Here is a 15969-nt window from a genome sequence, read left to right as displayed (position 1 = left end):
AAGCCAACACCCCTCACCAGCACAAGGGGAGTGGGCACAGCTTCTCAGGGGCATGGACATGATCCTTCAGCCAGCCCACCCACCGGAAATGAGTTCATACAGCCACAGCAAACCAGAGTTTATTGGCTCGACCCAGTCTGACACTTCAACTGAAGAACGTGACAGTTCGCTACTGCAGTTTCCCACCACAGCCAACAGTGGCCACATGACAAGCCAGCAACTGTGTTCTTAAAAGAGCACTTTCTGTATGGCAAGGGATGCACAGTGCTCTACAACCACCTGCATTCAACAGAACTAGGGACTTGGATAAAAGCTGCAGACATCAATAGTTTATTGGTATGTTTAGGCAAAAGACACTCAAACTGTAAACTTAAAATAAAAATACTTTCTACCTGTAATAAATTCACCTAGCATTTATTGCTTGACATGTGTTGTGGTTTAAGCCCAGCCGGTAACTCAGAACCATGCAGCTGCTCACTCGCTCCTCCCCCTTTCCCTCCCTGCTCCAGGCGGGATGGGGAGGAGAATCGAAAGTATATAAATCCCATGGGTTTAGATAATAACAGTCCAATAACTAAGGTACCATACACAACCTCTACTACTATCACCAATAATAATAATGATAAAGGAAATAACAAGAGGAGAGAATATAAAACTAAAAGGGGAAGGAAAAAAACCCAATAAACACAAGTGATACACAACACAATTGCTCACCACCAGCCAACCGATGCCCAGCCCAACCCGAGCAGCAATCTGGGCCTTCCAGGTAACTCCCCCGAGTTTGCATACTGGGCATGATGTGCTGTGGTATGGAATACCCGTTTGGCTAGTTTGAGTCAGGCGTCCTGTCTCTGCTTCCTCCTGGCTTCCAGTGCCCCTCCTCACTGGCAGAGCATGAGAGACTGACATGTCCTTGATCAGGGTAAGCATTCCTTGGCAACAACTAAAACACTGGTGATTTATCAACATTATTCTCAGACTAAAGCAAAAAACAAAGCACTACACCAGCTACTAAAAAGGAGAAAAATAACGGTTATAGCTGAACCCAGGACATGTTACAGCAAAGAAGATGACGTCTTGTATGTCTACTTAGTTACTTGTATGTACTACCACTTACTTGTCTGCCTACAAGATTACAACCAAGATGGTTGTAATAGAACCGTAATGACAAAATACTCCCACTATCCAAGAATCAGCAACTAATAGTAATGGTCAGTGAATCCCTTCTTTTGCTCTAAGAAGTACATTGACTACCAAGAGACCCAAGAACATGCAAGAGTCCACAGTACAGCAGGTGAGCTATCACTGTGTGAACTTCTCTGCGCAAGGTTCCAATAGTTGTCCGTTACACAAGAAGCAAACCAGAAAGCCAAATTGCTCAGCAGCTTTTTTTAATACTCCATTTTTTGTCAGAGATTATTCCCAGTACCATTTACTACACCAACCTATTAGGTGGCAGCAAAACACCGCAGCACTACAAAAGCAAAAAAAAAAAAAAGAAAGGCTACACAAAACACACTGGTGGCAAACTGCTATCTGACAGGAGCAGTCTGTCTCAAAATTCAAACCTAAGGAGTGGTCAGTTCAAGCACCATAGATTTTCAGGTAACAGCTGAAAACATGAGACCTTCTACAAAAAAAATGAAATACAGAAATGGAAACTGGTAGAAATGTGTGGGCCCTGGGAAAAAAGTGTACAAAAATAGCGCAAGACTTACGATTGAATACAGAAGACCTCAAATCTGGGAGAAAACCAACAGATGTCACTTCACTTTGCCTAACATCTCAGAAAAATATGCGTAAAATCTTCCTCCTTACTGGAGAACAGCAAATGACTGCACAATCCAGAGACAGATTGCTGTGACGCCCTATCTGCTTTCGCTTGACATTGGAGTTATTTGATCTGAGGTCTTTTGTGCTCAGCAGCACCTTTTGGCAGAAGCTGATAGCATAAAAAATCTAACTCAGAATCTGAAATAATAAACGCCCACATGATGACAATATTTAATAATTGCTTATTTCTTTACACAGAGAGTTGCTGGTGTCATTATACAAAGTACACTGATTTCGAATGGCAACAGATATGTTTTACATGGTAACATCTTCAGCTAAGAAGTCCTTGCCTTGGCAGCTGAGTTCAGTCCAAGGATCCCTTTGTAATATAGCCACTTATTTTAAGAATGTGCAGTCGATGCACAAGAATACATCTGTTTTGATAAGCTGTCAAATCAAAAAATGTTCATCTTGACTGCTCATTGGATATGAAAATGATTAAACTAAGTAGCAACACCAACATGATGAAACATATTTTTTCTTTTTCTTTTTTTTGAGGCCCAAATCTAAGCCTTACTTTTGAGAACTTTTTGTTTTCTTTGAAACACTGATTTTTATAGCTGTAGCTTCTCAAGTTTGGCAGAGTTGAAACCTCTCATGCAGAGGCATTGGTCTTAAAGGTATAGATAGACTGATGAAGGATACTCAGATATGAATTTACCTCAGATATGAGGTAAACAGCTATTCCAAAGACTCTGGCTTTCTAAATTCTACCTGAAATACTGATGTTAGCAGAGGCTTATTTTTCAAACCGGTGCCTTTTGAATGCATCAGTCATGTGAATGGAGGTTGCTGTAACAGAACAGGTATTAAACCAGAGGCCTTCTTTTTATAGCACTATAAGTAACCTTTGGTTAATGTGTCAACCTCTCTTAGAGCTGACCCGCCACTGAAATTTTGAGGGACAGATGCTTATCTAAGGTCTATTAGGAATATTCAAGTTAGCAAAATACAAATAAAACCTAACTCATTCAATTCTGAAAATGTAATTAAATAGTATGCTAAATTAATTGTTGCCCTTAAGACTAGAGAATTGTACCATGTTAGTATAGCATTATCTGCCAGACTTAGCAAAAGGATTGTTTGATCATTGTTCTTCCTGTGGGCCACTGCCGTTAAACTTACTCAAGTCCAGTTATAAACAGAAACTTTTTTGCGTCCTGGATAAGCCCAACTGCGGAAGGTTACCCAGAGCTCTCTTTCTGGAGAAAGCAGTACTTGTTCCTTCCAGAAAAAAAGGCATTATTTTTTAGGGTTTAGCTTTACACAAAAGATGCTGAAGCACTTAAATTGAACTACGTGATTACTGCAAATCTGTCAGCTGAATGCCCTCACTTAGAAAAAGCAGGTTTGTGTATTTTTTTTTTTCCACTTCTGTATAGATTTCTAGCATCTTTCCTGGCTCAAGTACAACTTCAGACTAGTGAAAGGAATAATTACATTTTAATAACAGCATACCATATGCTCTTAAGTACTGACAGTTTGATATCTGGCAACTCACTTACAGAAAGAGTCAGGACTCCCAGAAGACTAATACCTGAGTGCAGAACTTCCTATTCTAAGTAAGCTAAATACTCAGTGAGAGGTTGTGTGAAATGAGACTGTGCAAAAGAGGCACAGGCAAGATTCCCTAAAGCACAGCAGGATGCTTGGGGACAGTGGAGCTGTGGGCCAGCTTTCAGGCAGCAAGACCTGTCCCTCTTGCAAAATCCAAACGAAACTTACATATTATACTTAAGTTTCCTTAACTGAGCAGCTGGCAGATCTCCTTGTGAACACAGCATAAGAAATCCACGTAGGAAGCTCCTCCATAAATACTCTTGTCTTCTACCAGGAAGTGTCGGAAAAGCATCTCTGATTGCTCCCGCTGTTTCACTATCATCAACTGAAAAGAGGAGGGAAACGTATTTTTAGGATATAATCATACTAAATGGAGTTTGGTTTCCCTGCATCTATTACTGCATGCTCTTGGGGGCAGGGGGGACAGAGAGATGGGATGGACAGAAACTAATAAATCTCCACATTTCAGTCGCTGTATTTATGAACAGGAGAGACAGACTAGTGTGACTTAAGGTGTGCAAATAAAATGGCAACCTTTAGACTTAAACTACCTCTGAAAATCTCCTTTGACTAATGAGAATTGAGCATATTTGAGATACTCATGTCTACAATGCATGCTGGAACTCAATGACATACAGGAAAATTCCTGATACATAAAACCTTTTACACCTACCAGTAGGTTTTGTTTTGAACAGGGATGAGGAATAAGTCAGAGAGAAGTTACCTTCATAGCGTAGGGCTTTTGGCTCTGGATATGCTTCAGTACTGACTTAAATTTCTTAGAATATGGATTGTCCAGGTCAGGCAGTGAAGTCTGTTAGAATGAAAGCATGGCAGGTTGTTAAATTCCAGTCACATATCTTATAAATTCAGATGAGATTAGCTGCTGGTAGTAATGAGGTAAACTGCTGGTAGTTATGATGTATTTCATTCTAACCAGGAAAAAAAAAATCTCTCATTTGTTCAAAGATTCATCTGTCTAGGCAAATATTTTAGTTTCATCTAATCACTGTGTGAAAATTCACTATCAGACAGAGTTGTAACTATTGCGAAGCATTTTGTTCCAATTTTAGCAATACCCATTCAATTGGATTTTAATATCTGAAACAGTATAAGTTTAAGAAGGTTTAAAAATGTTGTGAAACCTCCTCTCCTGTAAGCGTTCAGACTGTCAAAGCTTATTTATTAAAGTTTGATGGACGTTTGATGATGATGTATGTTCAGGTGTGCATAAATTGTGAAAAAGGGACTAGTCTCCATCTACTCACAGCCTCCGTTCTGATGTGTGCGAAGGACGGCACATTGAAAAGCCCCTGGATGAGCTCTGGGGGTACACTGACTCCCAGCCACAGGAACATAATCAGACCATTGGCCAGAAGGAAGGCCCCTCCTTCTGAGAGACGTTCCTCAGAGCAGCGGACGGCAGCTGGGATGGCATCACTCTTCAGATCCAGGCTGTGCTGTGGGGCAAAAATGTGCCAGAGTTGTAGACTTGGTGACTTCAAGGTGAGTAAAGCTCTAACCAGATCCTGAAAAGTAACTATGAAAAGGTTTAGCATGTCTTAGTGGTTCCTTTCCTGATTAGAGGAATTAGAAATCAAACGTCCTCTTTCTCAGTTAACACACTGTGTGCAAAGGAGGGCCTGCAGTAAGTGGGGAAACGCAAGAGCAGCACTGATCTTTAGCAGAACTAGCATCTCTCATTAGCATGAGCAAAAACCTTGCTAAATATACACTTGGAGTCTTTGAGGATGTTGAAGTCAGCAATTGATTATGTTCATTCTCTGTTTTCCATTAAACTAGAGGTTCTACCCTCCCTCCTCAATTTAGTTCAACTAGTGACTACCTTGCCATAAAAATGTAATCCAGCATGGTAGCACTTGCCTGGCAGGCAGAACGTTTCCTGCAGCTGCACAGCTACAAGATGGCAGCATGCTGAAAACAGTTACTGAAAAGGGAGAGATGCACAACCAGCATACTCACAACTGGCAGAAGCTGGGGATAGAAAAACAACTGTGTGTCAGCTACCCCCATAGAGGTGACCAGCTGGCGATAGTAAGCTCGCTCGTCGGTTGGAATTTCTGGCCTACCAACTAGCACGCAGCTCTTGGACAGGCAGTTCATGTACATAGGCAGCACCTTCATTGCATCTGGAAGAACGAGCTGAGAAGCAAAGAAAGCTTGTTAGATGGTACAGCCCACGTGCATGGGAAGGAAGGCTGGACTTTCAGACATTTCAATAAAACACTGATTCTTGTCTTCGAATAAAGGAAAAAACCCAACCAAACAAAACTGGTTTTTGTGTGCTGTTTCAAACCAGAGTGACATCTCATAATATACAATTTCCAGTGTTTATGGGATTTGGATTTAGTTCAGCCATCTTTTGCATATTTTTCTGAAATGGAAAAAGACTTTTGTCAGAAACAGTTGCTGAGAGGATTTGCCAACATGTTGCTGGGTTCAGTTTGACCTCCCCAAATGTTCTGAACTTATAAAAGAATGTCTTAAGTTGAGATAATTTTCAAGTAGTGAGCAACGTAACTAATCGGGTTCCTAGAGCTTCTTACTACCCTTGGGTAAGAAAGGGTTTAACAGCCTTATCTTAATCACCACAGATTTTCCACCTAGACACATCAGGTATTTATCACTCCAGCAATCCATCACCTATGTGCGATTGTTTACTAAGATACAATGTTATTTTTATTATTTTGACAGTGATAGTATTATTTGTCAGAAATTAGAATACCAAAATCTGTAACATTAGAAAAATGAAATCTCTGTGATTCAGCATGTAATTCCAGCAGGAAAAAAAAAACAAAAGGCTGTCTAATTGCTCCCACTGAATCGCACCTGTCATTAATTATATTTGAAAGAAAAGGAAAATTTTCCTTTCTGGCATTGTGATGGTGCAGGAATGGTTGCTCATCTGCTGCAGCGCATGGCACGGGGAGGACGGAGCGCAGGTGGGTTTTACCTGGCTTACTGCCGAGGGGCTGGCACAGTTCTTCCTGTAACACGCCAGCATGTGAGCTGTATGGTTCACCAGCATCTCTCTGACCATCTTTAGCGGTTGGCTTAGAATGGCCTTAAAAGCTACAAATACAGAAGAATAAAGCAGTGTGCTAAAGACAGATGTGTACTCTTGGAAGTGCCTAGATTCTGCTAGCTGCTGGTTCTACTAATTTGGGGTCTATGGCTGTTTTGTAGCCTCTTTTACAGACAACATCTGGGAGGATGTTTATCCATCTTTACAAAAAAAAGAAAAAAAAAAAAGGAAGAAAAAGCCCAACCAAAAAGCCCAAACCTCCAACACTATGTCAGGATGTCCATTTCCACTGCACAGCTTTGTGCATTACATGTTTGTAGCTCCCTTCACAAGCTTTCCTTTATGGCAGTATGACTAAAATACAAAATCTGTCTTTTGAATTTTATAATACTTCAAGAGTTGCTCAGGCTTGGAGAAGCAAGTTACAAAACATGATTTACCCCTAGCTGATCACTCTGGCTCCCCTTCCTTCACCTTCCTTCACCCCAAAGTAAAAAAGGAAAGAAAATCTTTCTGTTACAATTTTACCTGACTTGGCAAAGAAGTTGATAAGCGCATCTGTTTCACAGCTCTTGTAGACATCCGCTAACTGGGAGCTACAATTCAAACCTATATTGTGTATGCGAAGTCTTCTTTGCCCACTTATGGACGTGTAAAGGACAGCACACTGCAAAACAAGTATAAAATACCATTTATTTTTGTTTTAAAACAAAAAAGCTTCACCTGCTTTGTGCATAGAAGGCATATAATTACTTGTGAAGACAGCCTAGCCTTGCAGTACTACTGCAGTGGTGCTGAGAACTGTAGGACCAACATCCCTGTGGTCTTTATGGAAGTATAATAGACATGACTATGACAATAATATGATTGATTCAAAAGCTTATTACTCTCATTTGCTACATGCTGATGGTAGAATCTGGAAACAGGAGTCCACTCATTGTAAGTTTGTAAATCGTACTTTGGGTAATATTTGAATAGTTCAAAAACTCCATACAAACAATGAGATGCTTGCTGAGAAGTGCTCTGCCCATCACATTAGCTCGTGGCAAAAATGGGACAGGAAAACTTTCTCATCTAGAAAAGCTGAGTGGTTCCTTTTACATTAATAACTTGCTTATGAAGTGACGCAAGGTGCTGCTAACCCCTGTAGCCTGCAGCTTCCATTAAATATGGAGGGTGTAATTTAAGAATTTCCTTATGTCTCTAGTTCTACTTCAATATAATGTTGATACTTGAACATAACATGCTGCATTCCACAAGCACGTCTCACATGAAAGAGCTGTAAACATAAATCTACACCCGTCACTGCTGCACCATGGTGCTAGGAAGTGACCTCAGACATACCAAAGTGGGTGTTTCCCAGTGCTGTATTCATACACAGGGATTAACTGCTGACGTATGAAATGTATTTACAGGGGCAAGCTAAAGCCAAGCACAACAGAAACAAAAGGTTCAGATAATTATGTAGCTTAAATTTAAAACCCTGCAAGTTGCAATATTTTCTGTCATCAAATGAGAAAAAGGTCATGACTAAACAAATCTAGAATAGTAAACAACAGCCTCCCAAAGGGCGGAATGCTCCCACTCCTAACAAAAGATGTATTCCAGCATATCTCGGGGGCTTCTGGCATCCCAGTGCCAAGAGCCTGAAGGGGGCAGGGCAGCTAGCTGAGCTTCAACTGCACACGTACCATTTCTGTGTAAGAAGTAATGAATCTTACACACTAAATTAACTTAATAAAATGGGGGAAAAAATAGCTGTTGGGGTCTCAGAGAGCGTTGTGAAAGCATTGTGGCATCATCCCTGAACAGACAGGCAGGTGAGCACACTGACTGTCACAAGGAGCATCATTTGCACTGCAACCTTTGGATACTTAATTAAAACAATTTTTTTTTTTAGTAGTAATATTCTGTCACCAGAGTGTGTGAAAGACGGGCCATGTTCCCATCAGTCCTACACCGTAACTTCTTTTTGTTCTGCCTGCAGTTCTTGCTTACAATTTCACAACATTAGAGGTAATTGGTTTTTACCTGAATTAAGGCTCCACTGTCTTCATTCAGTTTGTCATCATGTTTGAACTCTACTGTCACTGCCTTGTCACAGTCAACTGCTGCCATCTCTACATCTGTGGTGTTGTTCATGTAAATGGCACCAAAAAAGTCTGTAGCCCTGAAGCCTGTAAGATTTAAAAAAAAATAAATACAGCCTTCTATTTAAAAACAGCAAATAAAATTGGCATTACTTTGTGACTTTTCTTTTATGGGCAATCAATTTTGTTTCCTGAAACAGGAATCCTTTTCTTCTCTAGGATGTGCAGCCTCGGGGCTCCACCAACTGTCCTTGCTGATCGCAGTTTCTGACAGTTGGGTGAGTGGGAGAAGCTGATAGGCCATGAAGTTGTGCTGTGACTGTGAGATCACCCAGAACCTTTTGAGCCATTGACTTGGCCATGTTGTGTGGGTCTGTTTCTCAGATACTTGCATCTGAGGTAAAAAGGAATGCTTGAAAAGTAGACACAGTAAAGTCATTTGATGCAGGAAAACAAAGGAACATACAAGTGTTTTTTATACAACTTCCCTGCAATCCAAGATGCATGCATAATGATCAGAAGCCTCACAATTAAAACATAATTATTATGGAGGCATTTACAGGAAAGGCACTTTCTTAGCCTATCCAATTACTTTCCAAGAGGTATGAAATGAAATTCAAGTGATGTGTACAGCACTATATTATTTAAAATTATATATTCTCACATGCATTCACGTTTATTTTCATTCCCAGCGGGCCCCATTACCTGTACTTGTCCGAACCCTCATTACTGCATCAAATCCAGTCTTTTTTTCTATGTTGTTCCTGAGGTCACTTAAGAACCGTGGGCTGTCGGCATCGAGCTAGAACCACAAAGCAAGAGCAAAAACCGCAGTTCACCACCGGGTGGCAGCAGCACGGCAGAAAACCAACCCTCTCCCGGCTTTCCGTGACCCCCCATCCGCGACATCAAACAGGCTCCTCTCATATGTAACATCTCTCTTTTTTTCTTTAAAAAACATATTTTAAAATGTTAGCTGTTGTTTTGTTAACAGAAGCATATGTACACAGGTATCCACCAATACATCACTAGGCCTGGACATCAAGGATTTCTATTAAATCAAATGACATCCAGTACCTTCTGCTCTTGGACTTCACCTTACAGCCTGACTAGGATTTTATGGCACAGCCGTAACAACCGCTGAGTAGCCTTCCTGACTGTGCAAAAAATGCTTCTGCAGGTCAGCTCCTGCCACAGAGAAAGTCCCCTACTGCCCAAAGAGATTCTCTGTGAGACTGTACACAAGGGTACAACAACCTTGTGTTGTGCTTTTTGGGGGGTCTTTATTGTAAGCATTTGTATCTCTATACACAGGAATAACTGACTTCCCTGCTCCCATGCCAGCATAGTAAGCAAGTGGATTTGATTTTAAGATATCAACCAGATTATTATTGTTTCAAAAGATATATTTGAGCCTGATCTGCCATTGCTAAGTTTGAATTGTCTCCCCTGATTTTTACAAGTAAAAGGTAGAGAGACTACAAAACTATGTAAAGTAGTATCAAAGCACACACTGGAATGCAAATAAAAACAACAAATCCCCAGGAGTTACTACACAAGAGGCAGGAAACCTGCCACACTTACCTGGAAATTGCTGTACTTGTACAGTGTTCCTCCAGTGTACAGTGTGACAAGACCCATGGAGGCTATGTCCACATATTGATTTGGGAAGAGGAACAAATTCACACAGCAGCCATTGGCCACACAATCCCTGGCTAAGGGCTCATAAGAATTTACTTGGGGCTGGAAGAGCGTCTGCACAGAATTAAAGAATACAAGTGTCATAACATCAATTAACTGTTGGTAGCCAGCCACAATCCAAATGTCCACTTGAAGAAAAAAAACATTAAGTGGAACTTGTGAGGTGTGGATTTAATGAAAAACATGTTGCCCCTGCCTATGTACTGTATGTAGGGAACCAATTTCAGTAAGTTCTTAGAGAACTAAGTCAGTTAACAGGCAGGCAGTAAAAGCTCTTCATGGGTGAAATTACTGATTTGCTGCCCGGATTTTCCGTTATTGATGGGAATGGCTGCTTTACCGTACTTCGACTTTCAATATTCCTACATAATCAGGGCACACTAAGAATGGGAACATTTTCTAATTCAACAACACACCGTCGCAAAGAAAATAAATGAAAAAAGGTGGAGGCTCTATTAGAGAAATTCAGCACAGTAGCAGTCCCTTGTTAACTTAGAGCAGAAAATACCTTTTCTTTATCTGTATTGAGTAGTTTTTTGTCATCTCTGTTCCTCAGCTTCCCTGGTGCTTCTGCAGTTGGCAATGAAGAATGGAAAATAAACAATTTTCCAGCACATTCTGCAGCCTGTTCCAAAGACACCATATTGGCATATTTGTAAGTGCTAAGATGAAAAAGCCTGATTTTCACACATTGTGGCATCTCAGAGAACAGTGTAAACTTTCTGCAAATTCCTCAGAGCTAAATGATTCATTTGCAGACTCAAAACTTAACAGATGTAAGTCCCAAAACAAACTGGGAATTTTACATCAGTGAATTCCTTAGCCTAGCACACGGATATAGAATGGTTAGGGCTGGAAAGGACCTTAAGATCATCTAGTTCCAATGTTGGCTGATGCATCATTACTGTAGTTTCTATAGAGAAGTTTTAAAATCTTGATGGGCAAAACTAGGAGTATCTCTCTTGGAGACTTCCCAATTGGATACAAGCATTATGCAGCAACCACCAAGCATAAAAAGTACAAATACTACATTGGAAAACTTAAAACGAAAAATAATTTAACAGAAAAATTATTTCTTTCCCTTCAGGCACACTAGTGATCGCTACACTTACAGATGAGTGACAATCACACTCCTGTACTAGATTCCACATTCAAATCTACACTAAAAGGCAGGAGTATCAAAACTTACAATGAACATCTCCTCTTATCAGTAAGAAACAAAGTAACTGCCATTTTTATTCCAGTTTTCTATTCTTACTTAGAACACTAATGAGGACATAATATTTACTGAGATGACAGACTCCTGACAGAAACCCCTGAATTCTGAAAAAGAGTTTAACAACAGTGGCAGTGTCACAGGCCTCTTTGTACTATAAACAAGCTTTTCCACCAAAACTTAGAAAATCCAGTTTATTGCTTACTACTGAGACAGCTAGTGGGAATGAACAAAACAAACTAGACTATTTCAGCTGCAATCCTCAGGTCCAGCTGCCCAAGCACTTCAGGGCTGAACCAAAGTGAAAGAGAAGTGAAATAAAAAAGAGTGAGCAGTTCTGAGGTCTTCAAGTACAGAAGCAGCTCAGTGTGACGAAGGGAAGGAAGAGGAGTGATGGATTTGTCCTTTTCCTGCTCCAGAATTAGCCACACATCCAGGTTAAAACTGTCAATACCCAAGACCACAGACACAGATCAGCTTTGGTACTCCTCCTATTGAAGATCTTGAGATGTTCTCAAGATATTCCACATTTCAAAATAAGCCAAGGCATACTTCTGGGAAAACAAGAAACCTCTTTGCTATGGCAGAAATGCAACTGAAGACAGTGTCTTACATTTTATAGAGCAGAAATTTCACCTCTAGTATTTCAAGCATAAGTATCTTTAGTCACAAATGCTAATTTCAATGCCTTTTAAGAAGCATTCTGCTGAAGACTGAGTTACCAAATATCTGTTTGTCATGATACGCAGCAGGAATTACTGACACTGTTTTTGACACACTTTCTAAAATGTATGTGTATTATTTCTAAAAGTGTATTAAAATTAATCCCAAATAGGACCACAATCCATTTTAAATTTTTTTAGACAAGAATCATCTTCCTGAGCACAGGTATATGCATATTAATAATTCACAGTGGAAATCTTTACAAATTGTAACTTAAAAAAACTGAGCTAAATGAAAAGCTTACTTAAGAGCTGCTTTCTTTTATAGCCAGCACCAAAGTCAAGTATTATGGAAGAGGACTGTGACAGAAACAGTAACCAAACATGTTTTGCACACACACCTTCCGGTGTAAGAAAATGGGTATTAATCAAATATTTAAGAAACAGACTTGAGCAATGTTCTGTATTTTCAACGAATTTATCTACTCAAAGCTCATGCTTTACTTATACACAGCTTACAGATAAATCAACTATTTAAAAACACCACTGGCTGTTTTTTACTCCTACAAATCTTGTGATGAATCATGGTGGCATCCTTTTAATTAGCAGCACTTCTTGGAAATGTCAGCATTTCAGAGGGTGTCCTGGACATACAGAAAGTGACTGAGGATGCATCATGACCTGGGGATTAATTTTCAGCAGTACACAGGCTGCGAAAATAGTTAAGCAGAAACCCTCCACTTCCCTACCTGATTCAGTCATAAGTCATCATAAATATCTTATTTTTCACAAGAAATCTGCAGAAGCAGAAGAAAGGGCAAAATTGTATCTCACACTGACTCCTTTCCCACCCTCCACACATGCAAGGATGGGTTATCTGTGCAAACATTCAGAGTATCTATTAGTTCCTCCTGCAGTAACTACATCCTTTTTTATTTCTCTCAAATGCTGAATGAGAAATAGACTCCTGCTTCTCATTTTCTCCTAAACATCCATTCTGTGTAGCAGAGACTCTAGGGACTGGCTTCCCCCAAAAAAACATAATCTGGAAACACATGTATGCCTGTGAGTGTTCTCATTTTGACTAAAGCAGTTCAGACATACTGTTACAGTACTGGAACATTAGTGCTGGAAATAATTTGTGCCTTTTTTTTTTTTTTTTCTCATTTTCCATTGTGATTTGTAGGAGACTTGGGACTGGCTTTTAGCAAATGGAACTTCTGCAGCTTATCAAGTCTTATTCTCACTTCTGTAGAGAGGAACATTCTAACCTTTAGTGCCTCCATGCCAGCCTGGATAACAGGAGCGAAGATGGTCTCACTCTCATTAGTGTCTGCAAACATCTCTGGAATCTGGTCCAACAAGCTATGAAAGAAGAAAGGATCAGTGTTTCAGCTGGTTAGTTATTTGGAATACTCCCCAAACTACCTTGTAACATACCAATTCAGATAGGAAAATTCTGATTGCTCAATTTCTTAGGATTCCAGCCAGAATAAAACAAAATAGGTATTTTTAAATTCTAGGAGATGTGTTATTTCAAACCTGTTAACAAAAAGGAACATGCAATAAAAAAAATAAATAAAAAATAAATAGCTGAAAGTTAAGGAGTTCTGGTGTTCTGTGAGTCCTTAGATCATATCCAGGTGTGCATCCTATACATTGCAAGAGGAAAAATATGCAATATGGCACACAGCTGCTACCCCAATCACATTTCTGAAACAGCACAGCTTAAGATGCATGGTCTACACCTGGCCTAAACATGCTTTCCAACTGAGCACTGGGGGGATTGTTGATATCCCTTTTTCTTTGCTTCAGAGGTGGAACTATAGGACTTGAAGCATCTGATGGCTTCTACAGTATTTCAATAAACACATGTACCCTGCCATCCCCAATAATAGAATTGACTAAAAGGATTAATGCATATGATAAGCTTTCATATCTTATTCTCATATGGACTAATCATACTTTACTTGATAACAACAGATCGTGAATCCTGGAAGTTAACAAGGAAACCATCCAGCAAAGGAACAAAAACTTCTCCGACATCAGAGACCACCATCATCTGAGGCTGAGCTAAGCTGCTTTTAACATTAAAGAAGTGGAGGACCTTGTTATAAGTGACAAAACCAACTTGAATTGCTGAGCATTCCTCTTGCTCTTCTCTGTAAGAAAACCAAAACCAACTGGTTATAATTCTGAATTTCTGATCTTGCAATAAAAGCATTCCTTTGCAATGCAAGGCTGCTTTCAGATCATCATCCATACAGGGAACAACAAAGCAAACAACAACCAAGTTATGTAATGACATCAATCTTTGCCTTAGTCCAAATTAAAACACCCTGATAAAAATCAAATGCTGTATTGCTTACTTTTTAAAAAAATATATATAAATTTACATCAACCCTATCAACTGCATTCCATCCAAGCAGTGAAAAATCCCTAAGATAAATAATAAACCAGGGACAATTTTTTCAGATACTGCTCTTATCTGTGGTGGTCTGAATATCCAGTTGCTTCTATCACAGTTTTAAAGATCAGCTGTAATGCAGTGGCCAGTTGCCTATACATCTCATAACCTATTTAATTATTTTTCAAGTCTCAGAATGAGATGTCTGGATCACAGATACAGAAGTGCTTTCAAGTATTTCTTTGGGCTTTTTGTTGTTTGTGTGTTTTGGTTTTTTTTTTGGTGTGGGCTTTCTTTTTGTTTTTAAATTATATAAAAAATCATATTTGCACAACTAGTGTGATTTTTCTGAGCTCATAAGCACAACTTTTATCAACACATTTATCTATTTTTCTAAATACAGTCCCAGGGGTTTCTGGTTTGGAACACATAAGCTTGAAAATGTCTGCTCCAAAATGTCAAGCAAGCAAATAATGTGTTTTCAGCTATGCTGCAAGTCTACAAAACCAGAGTTCTTAATACCAGGTCTCAAGACACCTACCTTAATCCTTTCTAACTTCTCAGCCACTTCAGTGGCTGTGCAGCACTTCCACAGTCATAGCTGGAGAAGGCCTTTAGACCAACCAGCCCTTTTGTGACACAGACTGCTTTGCTACCCCAAGTCTTTCCTCTCAAAGATACGGGCACAAGATGAATTCCCAGCACAGTGCTCTCACCTCGTGGTAAGAGCAGAATATTTCTGCAGCTGTCTTTGTCCAGCAACAGAAAATGAACACACCTTTGTGTCTCAGCACCAAAATAGAAGTTTCAACATACATTTTGGTAGAATGCCTTAAGTTGTTGTTTTTGGGGTTGGGTTTTTGGTTGAGTTTTTTTTTTTGTTTTGGTTTGCTTTTTTGTTTGTTTGGTTGGTTTGTTTTTTTTTTAAATTACTATTACTTAAAGACCACAGATGAGTCTAAAGAAACTGAAGGATCTGCCTTTTCTTTGTGTTTTTCTATTGCTTTTTTCAGAGAACATAAAAACTTTGGCCCTGCAAACATTATTTAGCAGCAGATATCTGCAGAGTGCTGTGAGGAGAAGAATTATTGTGTCTTTTTTTGTAATGCAGATACACTTGCTTTCATTTTCTTCCACTTTCCCTGTTCAAGCTTAGGTTTTTCTTATCTTCAAAGTCATGACCAATCCTGATGGAAAGCTCTGAGATATGTTCAGGATAGTATCAAACACTTGTGTCTCTAGGATAACCTTCAATGACAAAGTACTTCAGAGGTGGCCTTACATGGGCATCTAACAAACTAAACCTTCACCTTGCACTGGAATTTCTTTCATGCACAAAGATCCCAGAAGGACACGATATATGATTTTTAACACACGCCACCCTATCTCCCACCCTTCCTCACATTGCTCTCTCCATTTAAACCTGTTTACCCTCTGCAAGTATTGTTATTTGG

At 39.6% G+C, this 15969-nt stretch overlaps 1 protein-coding gene across 4 annotated transcripts in view; it reads right to left on the bottom strand.

Moving 5' to 3' along the window:
- Window positions 1-1977: 1977 nt before the first annotated feature.
- Window positions 1978-15969, bottom strand: part of SEC24D (SEC24 homolog D, COPII coat complex component) — a 55594-nt gene continuing 41602 nt past the window's right edge. For all 4 annotated transcript variants that reach the window (XM_061443825.1, XM_061443816.1, XM_061443809.1 and 1 more), the window contains 12 exons: window positions 14079-14270; window positions 13380-13473; window positions 10739-10855; window positions 10114-10284; window positions 9235-9331; window positions 8471-8616; window positions 6968-7106; window positions 6368-6486; window positions 5377-5556; window positions 4662-4853; window positions 4118-4207; window positions 1978-3718 (listed from right to left, as the gene is read on the bottom strand). In XM_061443825.1, coding sequence (XP_061299809.1) covers window positions 3578-3718; window positions 4118-4207; window positions 4662-4853; window positions 5377-5556; window positions 6368-6486; window positions 6968-7106; window positions 8471-8616; window positions 9235-9331; window positions 10114-10284; window positions 10739-10855; window positions 13380-13473; window positions 14079-14270 — 1678 coding nt within the window. In that variant the 3' untranslated portion in view covers window positions 1978-3577. The remainder of the gene's footprint in view (window positions 3719-4117; window positions 4208-4661; window positions 4854-5376; window positions 5557-6367; window positions 6487-6967; window positions 7107-8470; window positions 8617-9234; window positions 9332-10113; window positions 10285-10738; window positions 10856-13379; window positions 13474-14078; window positions 14271-15969) is intronic.

Source organism: Pezoporus flaviventris, unplaced genomic scaffold (genome assembly GCF_033815535.1).
Source record: "Pezoporus flaviventris isolate CSIRO_AGI_PZ_B2104156 unplaced genomic scaffold, CSIRO_AGI_Pfla_v1 ptg000002l, whole genome shotgun sequence".
Classification (NCBI taxonomy): domain Eukaryota; kingdom Metazoa; phylum Chordata; class Aves; order Psittaciformes; family Psittacidae; genus Pezoporus; species Pezoporus flaviventris.
This window is presented reverse-complemented; position numbering and strand designations above follow the sequence as displayed.